General features: G+C 37.3%; 3 protein-coding genes across 3 annotated transcripts; 2 read left to right on the forward strand and 1 right to left on the reverse strand.

Annotated features, from left to right (window-relative positions):
* The first annotated feature begins 562 nt into the window (after positions 1-562).
* On the forward strand, positions 563-3,096 carry LOC111495450 (cytochrome c oxidase subunit 6a, mitochondrial-like). The gene is made up of 4 exons (XM_023145541.1): positions 563-765; positions 1,765-1,871; positions 1,993-2,035; positions 2,743-3,096. The coding sequence occupies exons 1-4, from the start codon at positions 654-656 to the stop codon at positions 2,775-2,777; spliced, it is 297 nt and encodes a 98-aa protein (XP_023001309.1). The 5' UTR covers positions 563-653; the 3' UTR covers positions 2,778-3,096.
* A 1,791-nt stretch (positions 3,097-4,887) lies between these two features.
* LOC111486690 (LRR receptor-like serine/threonine-protein kinase HSL2) lies at positions 4,888-13,169 on the reverse strand (the record flags this gene model as incomplete). The annotated part of the gene is given in 4 exon segments (XM_023133914.1): positions 4,888-5,432; positions 5,520-8,228; positions 11,800-12,329; positions 12,331-13,169. Coding segments are annotated over 4 exon segments (4,428 nt in total), but the record flags the coding sequence as incomplete, so codon positions are not given.
* A 2,200-nt stretch (positions 13,170-15,369) lies between these two features.
* Positions 15,370-17,373, forward strand: LOC111484055 (L-type lectin-domain containing receptor kinase IX.1-like). Its single transcript, XM_023130472.1, has 2 exons — positions 15,370-16,670; positions 16,749-17,373. Exons 1-2 carry the CDS (start codon positions 15,385-15,387, stop codon positions 17,332-17,334), a joined length of 1,872 nt encoding a protein of 623 aa, XP_022986240.1. The 5' UTR covers positions 15,370-15,384; the 3' UTR covers positions 17,335-17,373.
* The last annotated feature ends 735 nt before the right edge of the window (positions 17,374-18,108 follow it).

Here is an 18,108-nt window from a genome sequence, read left to right on the forward strand (position 1 = left end):
GATGACCTCTGGTACTGCATAACTTTCTAAGGCTCCCCACCTCGACTGGCAATCATCAATCCTGAACAAAAGAATGTGGAATGATGTTAGTATAACAATATTCGATAAGTAGCCTATTTGTAAATTCTCATCCTAGTAAAGCTATCATAGGTTTTTCTCTCACCTTTAGGAAGTTCAGGGCTAAGTTCGAGTATTAATACCCTTCAACTTTTTAAAAAAAAATTAAAAAAAATCTTAACACTAGTGTACGAGTTGAAACCATTTATCTATACTCTAACGATAATCTTAATTTTCAAGTTTTTAACATTAAAAATAAAATTTAAAATTTAAAAATATTTTTATTAATTTATCATAATAGTTGATAAAATTATAATTTTGAAACAAATGTAAAGTGTAAGGATAAAGAAGAAACTACCAACTCAACATATTTAATCTAGTAATTGACATGTACTCTTCCTCTAAATTCAATTTTTTTTTTTTTTTTTCAATTTGTGAGAAATTCCTTTATAGACCTCCTCTCTCGCACGTGCCGAGATCACACGTTTGGGGAAGTTTTGGTGAAAGGGCTCTCGATCGAAATTGCAAGGGTATGGTCATTTCAATTATAACTCGGGCATTGGCGATTTGTTAGAGAAAGAGCGAGTCAAAAGAGAATGGCAATGGCGACGATCCGATCCAATCTTCTTCGCGCTGCCATCCGCGGTGCCTCTCGGAACTCCGCTCAGCCTAAACGCGGCTTTGCTTCCTCTGCTCACGACGATGCTCGTAAGTCTCTCTCTCAGTATTTCTGGATATGTTTTTTTCTTTATTGACGGAATTTTTCTTCTTACTTTTGGCAACTTCGTTTAGCCTATTCATTTTCCTGGCCTATTTTTATGATGAAATTGGGGAAACTAGGATGATATTAATTGTTGAATCGTGTTCAGAAATTTGGACCAAGATAATTTGGTCGGGCGCTCTTTCTTCCTTTTAGATTGCAAGTCTTGCAAGGGGAGGTTTTTTTTTTCCCTTAAATTTTAAATTCAGATTTAAATGTTATTATTCAATAGTTTTGTTAAATCATAGTATGGGATGGGAGTGTATACATGACATATTTGACAATTAACTGTAGATAGGGTTTCCAGTCGCTAAGGAGTAGTTTTGAATTAAAGTTCGTGGTAAGGAAAAAGGCAAGAGGGGCAAAAGCTTCCTGTTCCATTACTGAGTGGCAACAATATCATTCTTGATTTCTGTAATTACAAAAAAATCCTTTCTAAAGTCTTATATGTGGCTTGTGGTAGGTTCAGTTTCCTTTTGATTTCACATAAATACGACATGAAGGAAAGGGAATATGCAGTAAGTTTATTAGACGGTTTAGGGCTTCAGTTAAAAAAAATTCTCCTCTGGGAAGTTTATACGCCTCTAATCCTACGCCTGCCTCTTATTTCTTTATTTCCCCCATTTTTTTCTTTCTTTCTTTTCCCCACATAATTCTGGGTTGCGAGTAAGGGGACGAATATTATTCTGTGTTTTGAGGTGATTTCAGTAAATTGTTGGAGCTAAACCAATCTGTGCTGTGAATTTATTTTATATTGATCCACCATAACATATACTTGATGGTGGCCTTTACTTAGTTGGGTACAAATTATGTATTATTATTTTTAAATACTATTTGAGACTTATAGTGTACAAGCAAGTGGGAGAGAAAAATTTTATGCAGGAGCGCAATGATGCTTGTACTGCCTATGCTTTATCTCTCATACAACCTTTCTTTCTTTATTTCAGTTGAAACGGCAAAATGGGAGAAGATTACTTATGCAGGCATTGCAGCCTGCACCACTTTAGCATTCTATAACCTATCAAAGGGCCACCCCCACCATGAAGAGCCCCCTGTGAGCTACAACTTTAGTCAATTTATAATTTTCCTACCACTTCTCAATATCGTAGTTGCATTATTCATTGTACTCTCATGTGTGGCCAATTCATTTTTGTCTGGGTTTTTATTGTATGCAGGCATACCCATATTTGCACATACGCAATAAAGAGTTCCCATGGGGTAAGTTTCCATTGCATTACAAGTTCTATGACATCTTTTATATCTCTTGGCAGTCGCAATTTGGGTTTTGATGAGGTAACTAGAACTGGATGCTGCAGTGATGTCATGTAGTATATATTTACTGGATGCCAAGCAAACTTACAGCTATCTTGTAACTAATATATTTACTGCTAACTTGGCAGCTAGCAACTAATATGCTCATAAATACCTCGTTCTGCTTGCTAACAGTTTTTAGTCCTATTATATAACCTTGTCCTTTCATTAACCCAACTCTCACTACTTTTAAATGCTCCATGGTCAATTTCTAATGGTAGTTCAACAGCTTCCTCTTTCTGTTGGTTGATCATCTCAAGGGTCTATGGATACTTCTGGGATAAACGTGTTTGTAAGCTGTTTCCAAGAAGTAAACATTTTAGACTAAAAGTTATATGTTTTTGTAACTGTTTTCGACAGTTGCTTCTCTCAGTATATTTTAGAAGAACTGCAGTTGAAATGTTAAAATCTTTACAAACGAAAAAGTCATAGCATCATCGTAGGTAAAAGAGCTGGAGATGATGTACCACGGCATTTATCAGAACTGGTTGAATTTGATCGATGATCTTATATTCGTTCATCTTTGCTCTCTGCTCGTTGCTCATTTTCTCCTTTTCTGTTTATTATTTATTGTGAAAATAATACTGTTTTGTTTTCAATCCCTTTTGCATCAGGTCCCGATGGTCTTTTTGAGGTGAAACATCACTGAGGACTATTTTGGTTCAAGGGGACATCGAGCATGGTAATTCTACTTCTCATTTGGTTCATATCAGAAAGACTTCGTTGGCCCGTTTGGTTGGATTTTTCTTTTTAATGTGCGTGGGCCATTTTGCATTTGTTAAATGCTAGCAGGGTCCTGTGTGAATGAATCATGGTTTAATTTCTTGTGTTGTCAAAACTATCCTTCCTGATTAATAAGCCAAACTTTCCACCATTCTAAGGCTCAGTTTGCAGTATGCTGTGTTTGGATTGAAATGTGAGTTTGCAAGTAATAATAGTATTTGAGGTGGTGATGTTTACTTGGTAAACTGAAGCAGTTGTTTGGTTTATCAACAAAGTTGGAACAGGAACTTCGATTTATAAATATTAACGATACATTTTTATTTAAATCATATTTTAATATTTAATAATTAAAAATATATTTTTATTTAAATCATATTTAAATAAAATATCTTAACGTGCATTTAACTCCAAATCAAATATATTTCTCATTATATGGGATAATAAATATATTAAATATTAATTTAAACCTTTCAAATTCTTTCAACTAAAACTTTTATGACTTTTATGCAATATGGAATAAATTGTGCCTATGAACGTTGTAAGTGAATAGATTATTAATGAGTTGATTTATCATCGAGTTATAAACTAAGCCTCTCTTGACATTTAAGAACTACTTATCTATTTTTTTATATGCAAATAAATAAATTTCACCTCATAAGATTACGTTGGATTTCCAACATCCAACGATAAACATTGACAAGCATTTATAACTCATTGAAGATTCAGTCACTTATGATCATTCTATAAAACATTAATCTTTTTAATTAATAGAGTTATAAAGAAAAATTAAAATTTTTGTATTAATCTTTTCAATTAATAGAGTTATAAAGAGAAATTAAAATTTTTGTACTTTAGTCTTATATAATCTTATTGTGAGATCCACGTCAGTTGAAAAGGAGAATGAAACATTTTTTATAAGTGTGGGGAAACCTCTCACTGGAAGACGCTAGGCCCCGAAGACATTCTTTATAAATACGTGGAAACCTCTCACTGGAAGATGCGTTCCTCCAGCAAGGACGCTAGGTCCCGAAGGGAGATTGATTGTGAAATCCCACATGGGTTGGGAGAGATAATAAGACATTGTTTATAAGTGTGTGAAAAAATGATCATCCTTATTTTAATAATTTATTAATAAATGAGAAAAAGATTCTATCACAATTCCCGACACATGGTTCTTACCTATCGGCATTTCTTGTAGCAATAAACTCTATTGAGTTGCAACTATAGTTGAATAACAGTTGCAAAATTTAGCGAAGTAGTTTAAATTAAAACAGTCGCAATAAAAGTAGGGAGCGTATTTTAGTATGACATGGAAACAGAAATTACAACAGTTAGATTACCAAAGAAGAGAAGTGACAAAATTTTGTATGTTTCAAGACAACAGAATCTTGTAACCGACCCTGATCCAACCATGTCAAGAAAAAATTACAGGTAATATAAAATAGAAATTAATAATTTCGTTTTGGATGTTCATAACGTTTTAGAGAAACCATATCCAATCATGTTGAATTCTTTGTAGGAAATCTTTTGAATGTATGTCGATAACAAGAGATATCAAAATTGAACAGAAGTTAAACTCACTCATTTCAATCTTTTCAAGAATGTCTTCATGAACGTGCAGTTATATCTTCTCCTCCATATTTTAGCTCAACATTAACTTATATCATACTCCGACAAACACTAAATAAGGATTCACAATTTCTAGATATCAAATATACGCAATTACAAACGTTGAAGCTACAATAAGACCTTATTTGTGGTTGAAGACGGATGTCTCACAATCATGTTATAGCCTCACAAACACACACAAAAATCCCATTTTGTCAAATTAGTGGTTTTTGCTTGTACGCTATTTAATTTGAGTCAACTCAACGAATACTATTTAATTTGAGTCAACTCAACGAGTATTAAGAACACTGCTCAAGATTCTCACAAGTTACATCCCATACATTTTTAGGTGGCCACGAGTAATGGACCACATGCAATACTCTCCATCTCAACTAAAGATAACGATAAAACAAAGTTAATTCTTACTATAATTAAAAATGATAGACGTTTAGATTTCTCATTTGTTATAATTTCTAATGTGTTCGTAATATTAGAAATTATAACTAATGAGATTAAATTCATTGAAGACGAAGAAAAAAAAAAACCCTACCGTTTTAGATTAGTTCATCTCATTCAAGTAAACGCTACTATGTATTAACACTAATTAATAAAGAACTAAAGGTTCATGACTTAGAAGGAGGGAGTTTGGTGTCTCTTATCATCTCAACTACTTTTCTCATGGAAGGTCTGTCAATGGGCAAAGCAGAGGTGCAAAGCACAGCCACATCCAAAATCTTAGCTATCTCCTCTACTTCACATGTTCTTGGATCCAACTTTTCATCAATTATCTCATCCAAGCTCAACCCTTTCTCCTCAACCTCTGATAAAGCAGCCTCCGTTACCCATTTGACGATATCTCTGTTCTCCCCAAAACTCGGGTCGTTTGGTCGCTTCCCGGTCACTAACTCCATCAAAACTACTCCAAAGCTATACACGTCACTCTTCTCTGTTACCTTCATAGTATATCCATATTCTGCAATGCAATTCAAAATATTAAGATTAATACGAGTTGTAGTATGATTAAAAACTTAAAAGGCTTTAGCTTTTAGATGTTGCATACCGGGAGCAATATAGCCGTAGGAGCCAGCGATGCGAGACATGACACCAGCATCGTTGCCCTCTGTCTGGCGTTCCAGCGTCTTTGCCAGCCCAAAATCAGCCACTCGAGGGCAAAATTCAGCGTCCAACAGAATGTTGTTGCTCTTCACGTCGCGATGGATTATTGGAGGGACGCAGTCATGGTGCAGATAAGCTAATCCCTGGGCCGCTCCCATGGCGATGTTCAATCTTTTCGACCAATCTGACAAAGCTTCGGATTTGTTCTCGTGTAGAACATCTCCTAAGCTTCCATTCTCCATGTACTCGTAAACAAGAATTCTACTTCCTTCGCCATTGCTGCAACTGAATATCAACTTCACAATATTGGCATGCCGGATCCGACCCAACGTCTCGACTTCCGATTGGAAAACCGATTCAATATCCGATTGGTTGTGGCCTCTCCACAGACTTTTGGCTGCTACGGTCTGACCTGTTTTCAGATTCACTTTGAATACTGTACCCGAACCGCCCGACCCGATTATATTCCCTTTGGTTAGATGAGGAATTACATCTTCTTCGTCGAACCCGGCCCTTTGGAACTTGGTCACCGTCCATGGAGATTTGGATTTGCCCAACAGATTCATCTTGAATTTGATTACCCAAATGAGAGACCCGATGAGAACGAAAGCTAGAACTGAGAGAATCACCACAACATAGAAGCTTGGGGGTTTGGGTTTCGAACACCGGTTTAGTGGCTTCAAATCCGAGCTACAGAGACCCGGATTGCCCAGTAAACTACCGACGAACTGTTCGTTGTCGAGGCCGGATGGAACTTTTCCGGTCAATTTGTTGTTCGATAAATTGAATTGGTCCGGTTTCAGCTTTGTCAATTCCTCCGGGATTTCGCCGGAGAGTAAATTTGCAGAGAGATCCAAGTACGTTAGAACCGGTAAATCGCCAAGCTGAGGCGGAATCTTGCCGGTAAATTGATTATGGGACAGATTCAGCTCGGTTAGTTCTTTCCAGAACTGAACCAACTTGGGAATTTCGCCGGCGAACTGGTTTTCTTGCATGTCGAGCTTTTGAAGTTTCTGCAACTCTGTTATACAGGAAGGAACTCCACCGGAGAATTTGTTCCTGCCGATGTCAAACCGAACTAGCTCTTTCAATTTGCAAATCTCTGCTGGCAACTGGCCGGAGAAGTTGTTACCGGAAATCAACAACACTTGGAGATCGCGAGCGTGGCTTATCGCCGGCGGAATGGAGCCCTGAAATTGATTATCCGACATTTGTATGCTATTAAGATTAGGGAGTTTCCAGAACGAGTCCGGTACCTCGCCGGAAAGTTGATTGTTCTCGATTCTGACATATTTAAGAGAATCACAAGCGCCGTACGATTCTGGGAAATTCCCAGAGAAGCTGTTGCTGAATAAAATAAATTTCTGAAGGCGGTTTCGTTGGCAGAGAAATTTCGGAATATTACCTTCGAAATTGTTGGAAGAGAAATCAACCTCAGCAAAGGGAGAGTTGAGACCCAAATTTTGAGGAAGTGTTCCAGAAAAGCTATTGTTGAACAGTTTCAAATCTTTAAGATGTGGGCTCGAAGCTAAACTCTCCGGAAACTCCCCTTCCAGGAAATTGTCATTGAGATGCAGAGTTTCTAGAGGGATCGCAGCAAATTTATCCGGTAACTTTCCGGTGAGACTATTCTGAGAGAGGTCGAGACATGACAGAGAAGTCCAATTACCGATACTCTCTGGAAATTCACCGGAGATTCGGTTATTGTAGAGTTGAATCCTCTCTATGCTCCTGAGTCCGCCGATTGAATCCGGGAGAGGGCCAGATATCGAATTGGCAGTTAAATCAAGATTGGTAAGCATAGCAAGTTTTCCGATGGAACCAGGAATGGGTCCGATGAGATTTGCTGTGCTTATAAACATATTTTCGAGTTTTGACAGGTTTCCGTACTCGGGCGGTAAGGGACTCGGTATGAAGGGATTATAAGCGATGGCCATTTCGGTTAGCTGAGTGAGATTTCCCAGAACAGAGGGGACAGGGCCGTCGAGCAAATTCATCGTCAAGCGAAGCACTCTGAGCGCCGGCAACTGGCCGAAACTGAGAGGAACATCGCCGGTGAAATTATTGGAGGAGAGATCGAGAATTTGCAGCTGTGTGAAAAGAGGGGAAAACTGGGGCAGCCTACCGACAAGTAGATTAGAGGAAAGATTGAGGAGTTGGAGGCGAGAACAGAGAGAGAAGGAAGGGGAGAGTAAAGTTCCATTGATGTTGGTGACTGTGATAGAAAGGTTTTGAAGGGTGGGAATCCGGCAGAAATCGTAGGGAAATCCGCCGGCGATGTTGGAAGTGGTCAAATTGATGGCAAGAACAGAAAAGTTAGTGGAATCGCAAGTGATGCCAGTCCAAGAACAGGGGGTGTGAGCTTGATTGGGAACCCAATCCTTCAAAGCTCCATCGGGATCGTCGAGATGGGTGTTCTTGACACTAATCAGAATATCGTAGTCGACGTTGGAGAAGAGACCCACAGCGAAGAAGTGGAAGAAGGAGAGAGTGAAAAGAAGAAAGAGAGAGGATGGTGGAAACTTCAAAAATGGCATTTTTAGAGAGAGAGAGAGGGCGGAGATTTTGGATTGGTAATGGATGATGAAACAGAGGTTTGGATTTATAAGTGGAGTGTGGAAATTGTGAGATACATACATGATGTGAACCAAGCAAGTCATTTTTTTATTTATTTTTTATTTCAAAAACAAATAAATAAATATTGTAGCATACGGGAAAGAGAAAAGAATCACTTTTTTTTTTTTTTTTTTTTTTTTTTTTTTTTTTTTTTTTTTTTTTTTTTTTTTTTTTTTTTTTTTTTTTTTTTTTTATTCATTAATGGGTGGGTAAATTAGATTTAATTGCATGAAACGTGATTCCCTTTTATTTTTGGGAAAAGTAAAAAATAATAATAATAAAAATGAAGGAGCTTGGTTGCTAAATTCCATTTTACAGCTAACATTATGGAATCATTTTGAATGCATAACAATTCTAATTTCGAAGGAATTTAAAATTAGTATTACAAAAATGTCGGAGTGTGGTTCTAGAAGGATACATTTGTCTCCAAAAATAAATAAATAATTAATTAATTCTGATTCCAAGCCAATCAAAATTTTAAATTATCCCAGGCTACATAAATTTAATAACGAATTTTTATTATCCTAAACCCAATTTTCCAATTCTAAAATCATTTCTATTTCTTGGTGCAATTTTATGTATGTCTTGTAAAACAGCTCGAAAATATTGGGATCACTAAATATTAAACTTAAATTTTAAATTTTTATTTATGTATTTAGAAAAAATTGGTTAAATATTAGAAAGGATTGAAAGCAGTGTGTGAGGTGTACATGTTGGGTGGAAGAAGATGGGTAAATGGATCGCTTATAACTTGAAATTGGGATAAAAGGATTCCTAATTCATTCCAAATGGTCGGTTACTGTCTCACTATTTATTCCACAATATATTCTTCCTTTTTATTTCTTTGTTTCATATTTTTAAAACAACTTCAAATTTCATCAATTCTCATATAAAACCTTAATATTACTATGCTTTTTATGGAATAATTAGAAAACACAAAACTACTTCATGCCAAATCAAATCAAGTTGACTTTTTATTCTCTACCTTTAAATCCCTTAGGTTACAAGTATTTATATTTTGAAAGTAATTTTTATTTCTTTAAAAAAATTATAATTTATTTTCACCGACAAACAAAGCATATGAATGATGATTCATTTCTCTAAAGTTTGAACTGAGTTGAAACCCAGCTCCGTGTTTGGCGTTGAAGAAGACAAATAAAGATGTGTCATACATTACGTTGTGTTTTCATGCTTTGGGGTTGAAGATGTTGAAACTAATAATAGCTAATAATAGAATTTGAATTAGTTACGGAACAGAAGGAGAATGTGAATTCAAATTCATCCACAAAAATCTCAACCAATTTCGAGAATTCTCCTATAAAAGGACCTCCCTCTCCATCACTCAAATCACTTATCCTCTCAATCTCAATTCAGTTTTCTGTTGTCACCAACAGAAGAGCATAGTCTGTCATATAAGCCTAAGTTTATAAAGCATATTTGAAGCATTCGGGTCCAAATATGCTGCTGCTACTGCACTCCACCATGTGTTAATGCTTTTGTACCCATTTGCCTTTCATGTTGACCCCATTCAAGTCTCTATGGAACATGACGTCATTATTATTTCTTATTAATGTAAAGTAATGGAGTTAATTATGTTGGAGACATCATATTATTATTGAATTTTGAATTCATTAGGGGTTGGATTTATTTGAAATAAGTGATTTTGCACTGACTGCTTTTTGAACGAACGAGTGCGTGTGTGTGTTTACACTGCCCGCTTTTACAATAAACTACTACTACGCCACTTTTTGTAGCATTCATTTATTTTATTTGGCCTAGGCTGACTGAATATCTTTTTTAGAATTTAATTTAGTTTAATTTTCTTATATTCCTTTTATCTTTGATCTAAAAATACATAAATTATAAGCCCACTACGCTTTCGCTGCCCCACTTTAATAATAAGAATATAGTTTTGTTTGAATACCATCTAATTTAAGTATTTATGAAAATATCAAAAAAGGATAAAATTGAGTCAAATTAGAATGACACGACTCAAGGGCACACATGAAATGTACCTCTTTAAAGGTCAGTGTTGCGTTCTAGGTGAAGCCATCTCATCAAAGTGGAGTGAATTCGTTCCGTGATTTTGTCCTTCTATGTTGGTCTATAACACAAGAAATTGATTATACTATGTTTTGAAACACATATTTAATTTAATATTGATATCCAAAAAACAATATCCACGACACAAACGAGTCGTAAGAGGGGGTTTGAATGGATGTAAAAGTAAAATTGTCTATGATGGGCAGTTGAAACTGGGTTTAATCTATGAAAACAAAATAGTGGATAAGTTTATTATGAGGAAGAGATTAAAAGATGGGGTTGGGTATTGGGACGTTGAATGGTAGGGGATTGAGACTGTTGAACTAATCCGTTTGTGTTGAATGGATGGGTGACCATATAATATACACACACGCCCAACCAACCAAACCAATAATTATTATTCAAACACAAAAAAAGAAGACAACAAACTAAGTCAACTTACTTTTTCCAATGCTCACTGCAAGCTGTGCCATTAAATTTAACCTACCATCTTCAATCATGCTCACTCCTACTTTACAATCAAAAACTAGAATCAAACTTTTATTTTATTTACTTACTACTTTTTCAAAATCAAAAATTAAAATTTGACTAAAAAAGTAACGCCGAGTAAAGAATAAGTGCTTGAATAAACTGAACGTGAAAGCGATTCTATAAATACAATGACTAAGAAAAATTTAGAATAATTAAAAGTTAATAAATATACTTCTTAACTATAATTGATTTTTCTTTGGCTTAAATTTTTAATTCATGCGCTCTCTGGTTTATTTTATTATTATCTAAAGTCTCAATCTATCACCAAATCATATTGAATTTTAGTGTAAGTTTCTTTTTATTAGGCAATTTAAATATTCTTCAACTAGTCGCAATCATTTTTTTTTTCTTTTTGAACGGTTTTGGTCATCTTAAGGTCATACAATATCTAATGAGACATATCGTCTAAGTGCTCTTGGATTTGATGCTTTATTTTTGAAAATGATTGATCCTCGAGATACACAACCTCCTTTTGATTTTTCGTTTAGGTTAAAATACTATGTTAGTGTCTCAACTTAGAGGTTTTTTCCACTTTAGTTCTTGTTAATGTATTTTTAATAAAATTTAAACGTTTTTTTATTCATCAAAATTGGTTAAAGTTGGGTTAAGGAGATCTTTGGAGCTCTTATAAAAGGTGGAGTTTTGGAGTATTTTGCTATTTCTTGAAGCATTTCTCAGGGTTTGAAGGTAAGTAGTCCCATGCTTTGAAGAATTAATAAACTAAGTTTAGAAGTTGAATTTATAGAATTATAAGTTTACATACATTTTTTGAAACATAGCTCCAATAATTATGTCACAATAATGCAATGAAAATAAGATTGATTTTGCAAACTTTAGGCGGTCAATGTTGAGGGCCATATGTTGTCCACTCTCTTCTGGTTGGAAGATTTTTGAACAACCAAACCTTTTTATCCACTACTACTATTCAATATTCAATTTTATTTTATTTTTCTTTTAATTAGTCAATAAACTTCAAATGCTCGTAAGATCTGGTGGTGCCGGTTGTTTGTTTCGTGAATCTGATTCTTCCATGCCCCCCGGCGGCGGTGGGGATGATGGCGGTGGCGTCAAAAGAGGGGCTTTGGGATATCTGTCAGGATTTGAACCACCTCCCTCATTGGCGGTGGCGTCAGAGAGATTATTATATGAAAAATCAACAGATGTTAGGCTCTGCATTGAGGATATTGAAGCAGGAACACTTCCAATTAAACGGTTTCTTGAGAGATTAAGATAGGTCAGTATCCTTGTTGTGGTGATTTCGTTCGGAATCTCACCGGTGAGCTCGTTTCGACTGGGATCAACGAAGGTTAAAATCTTACATTGGCCGATTTCCGGCGCTATTGGGCCGGAGAATTTGTTGTGGCCGAAATCGATCTTTGAGAGCTGCTGTAACCGCCCGATTTCAGGTGGGATTTGGCCGGAGAATTTATTTCCATCGAGGAGAAGCTTCTGGACGCCAGAGAAATTTCCGACTGTCGGAGGTAGTGACCCAGAGAGCTGGTTGTTTGAGAGACTAATTTGGCCGAGATTTACAGAGACGAAATCAGTGACTGGAAATTCTCCGGTTTGTCTGCAACTCAACTTGGGACAAATGTGGCAACCCGAAGAGACCCTTTGGGATTGAACCATTGAGAAAATTCTCCCCCATTCGAATACGGCTCAACGATTCGCATTTACCGAGAGATTCAGGGATTGGACCGAACAAGAAATTTTCGAGTGTGATCAGAGTTTGAAGTCGATTTCCACGACACATATGAGGAGGTAAAGTTCCAGTCAATTTGTTCGACGAAATGTCGAGAACGACAAGCTTCCCATTCTTCCCCAAACTAGAAGGAATGGAACCAGTGAAGTTATTTTTCCACAACTGCAAGACTTCCAGCTCCGGCAACTCACCGATGAACTGTGGAATAGCTCCATGAAGCTTATTTCTGAAAAGATGCAAAAGCGTCAAGTTCTTCAGTTGAGAGAATGAGTCCGGAAAATAACCGACAAGAATGTTGTTAGACAAATCCATGGATTTCAGCCCCTTCAAGCTCCCAAGCTCCGGAATTAAAGGCCCAGAAAAACCGTTCACCTGAAGAAACAGAGTATCCTGTCTCTGAAGTTTCCAAAGCTCGCGTGGAATCTCACCCGTCAACCCACAGTTCGCAGCATCCAATCGAACCAGTTCCGACAGTTTTCCGATCTCCGGCGGCAAACCGCCATCGTAGGTATTGTAATATCCCATGTAAAGTTCACGAAGCTTAGTCAGGTTACCAATCTCCGGTGGAATCATACCTTGAAGCTCATTTCCAGACACCGCCAAATACTCCAAGTACAGTGAGGAGTGGCAGCATCCCAAGTAGAGAGCGGCGAATGGGAATGATCGGAAACAGAGGTCTTGAGAGAGAGAAGAGCGCGATATTCAGGCAAGTGAGAGGGAGTGGAGAGATGGAGAAGGAGAAGAAGCTGCATTTCAATGGCGGTGTCAGTGTTAGTGAGGCATCGGAGTTGACAAAATGGGAGGGAGATTCAGAGCGAATGTTGGTTAGGAAATAGGGAGAGAGTAGAGAAGAGCAGAGTTGGGAACTGTTTGGTGATTTTATCATCATTTTTCTTCTTTTTATCGGAACGAAGAAAGAGTTTTAATAAAAGAAAAAAAAGGAAAAAAATGAAGAATTTAAGAGTTTATGAGCTGTTGGGCTTGGAGTGGTGGGCTGAGAGCTTATGGGTTGAAGACCTTGGAGTTGGGCTACTGGGGCGACTTGCTGTCATATCAAATTTCATTTTGATATGTTCTCAGAACAGAGACGAGAGAGAACACATATCAAATAACGTTTTGAGCTTATACCTTGACAATGAACTCCCGGAGGAGAGACATGTCTTCAACAATGAACGGCAGAGGATAAGATTCATTGAAAATGTAGGCCGTGGGAGAGAGAAGCACAAACCCAAATTTGTGAATGTGCATGAATAAAAAGGAATCCTAAGAGGAAACAGTCCAAAAGCAAAGGGATGATGGAGGGCAGTTACATGCATATGGGGTCGCCCGATTCTGACGCCATTTTACAGAGCGCCCTACTTCTAAACACTGCCCTTCACTCCAACTTGTGGGTTATTCCCTTTTTATCTCTTCACACACCACTCTCCTTTTTCCCTATACAACATTATTGGCTTTCACTGAACTAGATGGGTACATGAATAAAGTAAAAGTAAAAATGGGCGTTGGTTTTAGAAAAGCGCAGGGAAAGGACTGGCGCTACCCATAAAAAGACATGGAAGGATGGGGTTCTCTACCCCTGCCTCCCTCTCACATTATTTGGTTACAAAACAAAGTAGTTTCTAGTCTGTGTGTTTAATGGCGGATTCGGATCAAAGCCCGAGCCATTCGAATCCCTTCCACTCTTCTTCCTTCTTCGCTTCGCCCTCCTGTTTTGGCACGAGCAATCCAAAAACAACCCACTACTCTCGCCTCAACGCCTCTTCCGCAAAAACCAGAGTCAGATGGCGGCATCTTCTCAAAAGGTGGCTCAAGGGTCGCAGCAGAGGTTACGCCTACAAGTCTTTCACCTTCCAGTACGACGCCCTTAGCTACTCCTATAACTTCGACGACGGCTCTCACAGAGTTCAGACATGAAAGTTGTGTTTTTTCTTCCTTTCTGTTGGGGGGTTCTGTGTCTGTTTTTGGTCTGATTCAACAACGTTTGTATATATCGAATATGTATCGGGCAGATCTGAGTTGCGCATCTTTAATTATCCCTGTTTCCTTGGCTGCTCCTAATCAGTAATGTAATTGTGTTTTTAAAGTTTGGCTGCACAACGTAACTTGTCTTCTTCTAACGTCACAGCAAGATAGATACAAAATCTAGAGAACTATCCTTTTAATTTTCAACTCATTCACAATTGCTTATTAATATTAATAGTAAGGTAAGTCTTGAATTAAACTAAACTAGAGTTAGATCAAAATGTAAGTAAGCATCCAAGAGAGAAATGTCAATGAGCTAGTTCTTATAGGCCATCCTATGAACATCTTGTATTTATAATATATAGTATATACGAGAGAAAATATAAATATTTATTTTTTATTTTTGTGTCACATTCTATAATAATGTCATCCACTTAAATAATAGTATAAACAATAACAATCTAATGAAGATTAGAGACACATTCATAGTTCAACCAACACAAAAAATGGATAGAAAAGAGGGGTTTGCGTAAGGGACATGTGAGTTTATTGGCAGCAACATTTAAATAATCGGCATCTACTTTTCATGTTCTTTTGGTACCATTGGCCCTCTTCCTCCGGTTTAAATTCAACCCAAAACAGCATCCAAAAGGATATTCTTTCAAGCTTCAAATTTTTTTCTTTTTTTAAAATTTTGAGATCACATTTGACTTTTTTCAAGATTTAAACTATCATATTTCCCCTCTTCTACCTCTCCCTCACTGGTTTCCACGTCCCTCTCCTCCTCCAATCCCTTTTCATTCATATTTGCTTTTATTAATAAGAAAAATTAAGATTGGTTGTTTTAATTAATTTATTCCAGTAAAAACATGAAAATATCAGGTCAACCATCGCTACTCTTCCTCCTTAAATCTTTAAAATTGGCCGATTCTCTCTCCTTTTCTCTCCGGCGACCATGGCATCTCATCACCTCTTCTTCTTACTCTTCCTGTTTCTTTCTCCGGATCAATTTCATTCCATTTCTTTCAAAATCAAAGACTTCGATTCTCATTCCGACAACATGGTTTATCATGGAGATGCAGAGCCTCTAAATGGTTCCATTAGCTTCAATGGTCAGCTTGGTTGGGCCACTTACGCCCAAAGCCTGCGTCTTTGTGATCATTCCAAACGCCACCTCTCAAATTTCAAAACCCACTTCTCATTTCTCATACCAAACTATAATCACACCAACTCCACTGTTCATAGTAATGGATTAGCCTTTTTTCTTGCTCCTTCTGAATTCAACCCACCTCTTAATTCTTCTGGATCTTTTCTGGGTCTGTATAATTTCACGCGAAACGAGTCGTTTCATTCCCAAATTGTTCATGTGGAATTTGAATGGGATCCACCGTTTCAACACATGGGCATAAATAGAAACTCAATTGCTTCATCAATTTATTCGCCATGGAATTCAAGTGATTATCAGAAGAAGACACACGTGTGGATTTCTTACAATGCAACAGATAAGAATCTAAGTGTGTCATTGAATAATAATGCAACTCTTTCTCATCATATCGATTTGTTGAAGATTCTTCCAGAAAAGGTGACAATTGGGTTTTCAACTTCGGTTCAGAATCTGAGTATTGAGTTTTGGGAATTCAGTTCGAGTGATTTTGATGCAAATTATGAAGAGAAAGATGACAATTTGCGTCTGGAAGAAAGTGAAAAGGCCATAAACATGAAATTATTAGCGGTTCTAATAGCTTGGGTGGGTGTTTTTGTGATAGCGATTCTTGCAATTTTTGTAGTTTCCTTGGCAAGATCTGGGGCAGAGGAGGAGAAGAGAGATGAACAACAACATGCAGGGATGAAATTGGCTTCAATTTATTCTGATTTGAACAAAGAGGCTTCATCACCAAGGAGATTCTCTTACAGATATCTAGCTATGGCGACGGATAACTTTTCAATGAATGGAAAATTGGGACAAGGAGGATTTGGGACGGTGTTTAAAGGCCATTTACCTGGTGCTAATAAGACAGTTGCTGTGAAGAGGTCTTTTAATGGCTCAACGCAGGGGAAGAGAGAGTATGTGAGTGAAGTGAAGATTATTAGCCATATGAGGCACAACAATTTGGTGCAACTCATTGGATGGTGCCACGAGAGGGATATTAGCGAGTTTCTTCTCGTCTATGAGTTCATGCCCAATGGTAGCCTCGACTCTCATCTCTTTGGAAAAGGCCCTCCTCTGCCCTGGCCTTTGAGGTACGTTTACGTTTACTCACTAGCTACTGTTCTCAAATGTGTAAAAGCTTTGATCTCTCATCCATATTATCAACGTAGGTACAAGATATCCTTGGGGCTAGCGTCTGCATTGCTATATCTTCACGAAGAATGGGAGCATAGCGTCATCCACAGAGATATCAAGTCAAGCAACGTGCTATTAGACTTCAATTTCACACCAAAACTGGGTGACTTTGGATTAGCGAGATTAGCAAAGCATGAACTCAACTCGAAAACACCTGGGTTGGTGGGAACTTTCGGGTACATGGCTCCTGAGTACATAAGCAGCGGTCGGGCGAGCAAGGAGTCAGACACGTTCAGCTTTGGAGTGGTTTTACTTGAAATTGTGAGTGGGAGAAAGTGCTGTGATCATTCAGGGAAGGGGTTGATAGAGATGGTTTGGGATGCTTATGGGAGAGGAGAGGTTGTTGAAGCAATATTGGATGAAAAATTGCGAGAGGGGTTTGTGGAGGTAAAAGAAGTGGAGCGCTTGAGCGTGGTTGGGCTGTGGGCTGCTCATCCTGATGCGGCTCAAAGGCCATCCATAAAGCAAGTGATTCAAGTTCTTAGTTTTGAAGAGGCAATGCCTAATCTACCCAAACAAATGCCTCTTCCAACTTTTTGTCAGCCTTCCCTTCAGTTTTAAATTCCCCACACACACTTTATTTTGTACCTTTGGGAACGTAGAGACATTATTGTATATTTCTCAGCTTTCTACTTAAGATCTTATATTGTTTTTTTAATTAATGCGGTTAATTATTTTGAAAATTATTTGAGTGCAAGATCACACCTGAACCGAAAAAGAAAAAGAAACATTTCTTAAAAGGAACGATGGAAGCCCTCGAAGAAAAGTTCAAAGAGGACAATATCTACTAGCAGCAGACTTGAGTTGTTACAAATGCTATCAGAGTTAGCCACCGAACAAAACGAGGTACGGGTCGAAGTAGGGCTAGACCCTCTTCGTTGCAGACGCGTTTTAAAACCGTGAGACTAACGACGATATGTAATAGGCAAAAACAAACAATATCTAGTTACTAGCGGTGTGTCAGCGAAAATGCTGGATCTCCAAGAGGGGAAGAAACAAATCATTCTTTAGAAGAGTATTAAAATCTATCTCGGTGAGAAAGTAACTTCAAAGGAAAAATTCAATGTTTTAAAGTCTTGAAGGGAAGTTAAAGTACACAGCTGTGCAGTGGGTTGGGCGGTTACATTAAGGTTAATTAATATTTTAAAATTTTATACTTTATAACTATTTATAACTATTAGAGGATATTTGTGTAATTCCCTTATTAAGTATATCTGGTTAAATTTATTTATATGATTTAGTTGGTAAGTAGGAATTATTATTATTTAGATTTATTGTTAGTATTTATATTATCTATTATATTAGTCTTTCCATCTTATAAAAGAGACACGTAAG

Source organism: Cucurbita maxima, unplaced genomic scaffold, assembly GCF_002738345.1.
Source record: "Cucurbita maxima cultivar Rimu unplaced genomic scaffold, Cmax_1.0 Cma_Scf00001, whole genome shotgun sequence".
In the NCBI taxonomy this organism is placed as follows: Eukaryota; Viridiplantae; Streptophyta; class Magnoliopsida; order Cucurbitales; family Cucurbitaceae; genus Cucurbita; species Cucurbita maxima.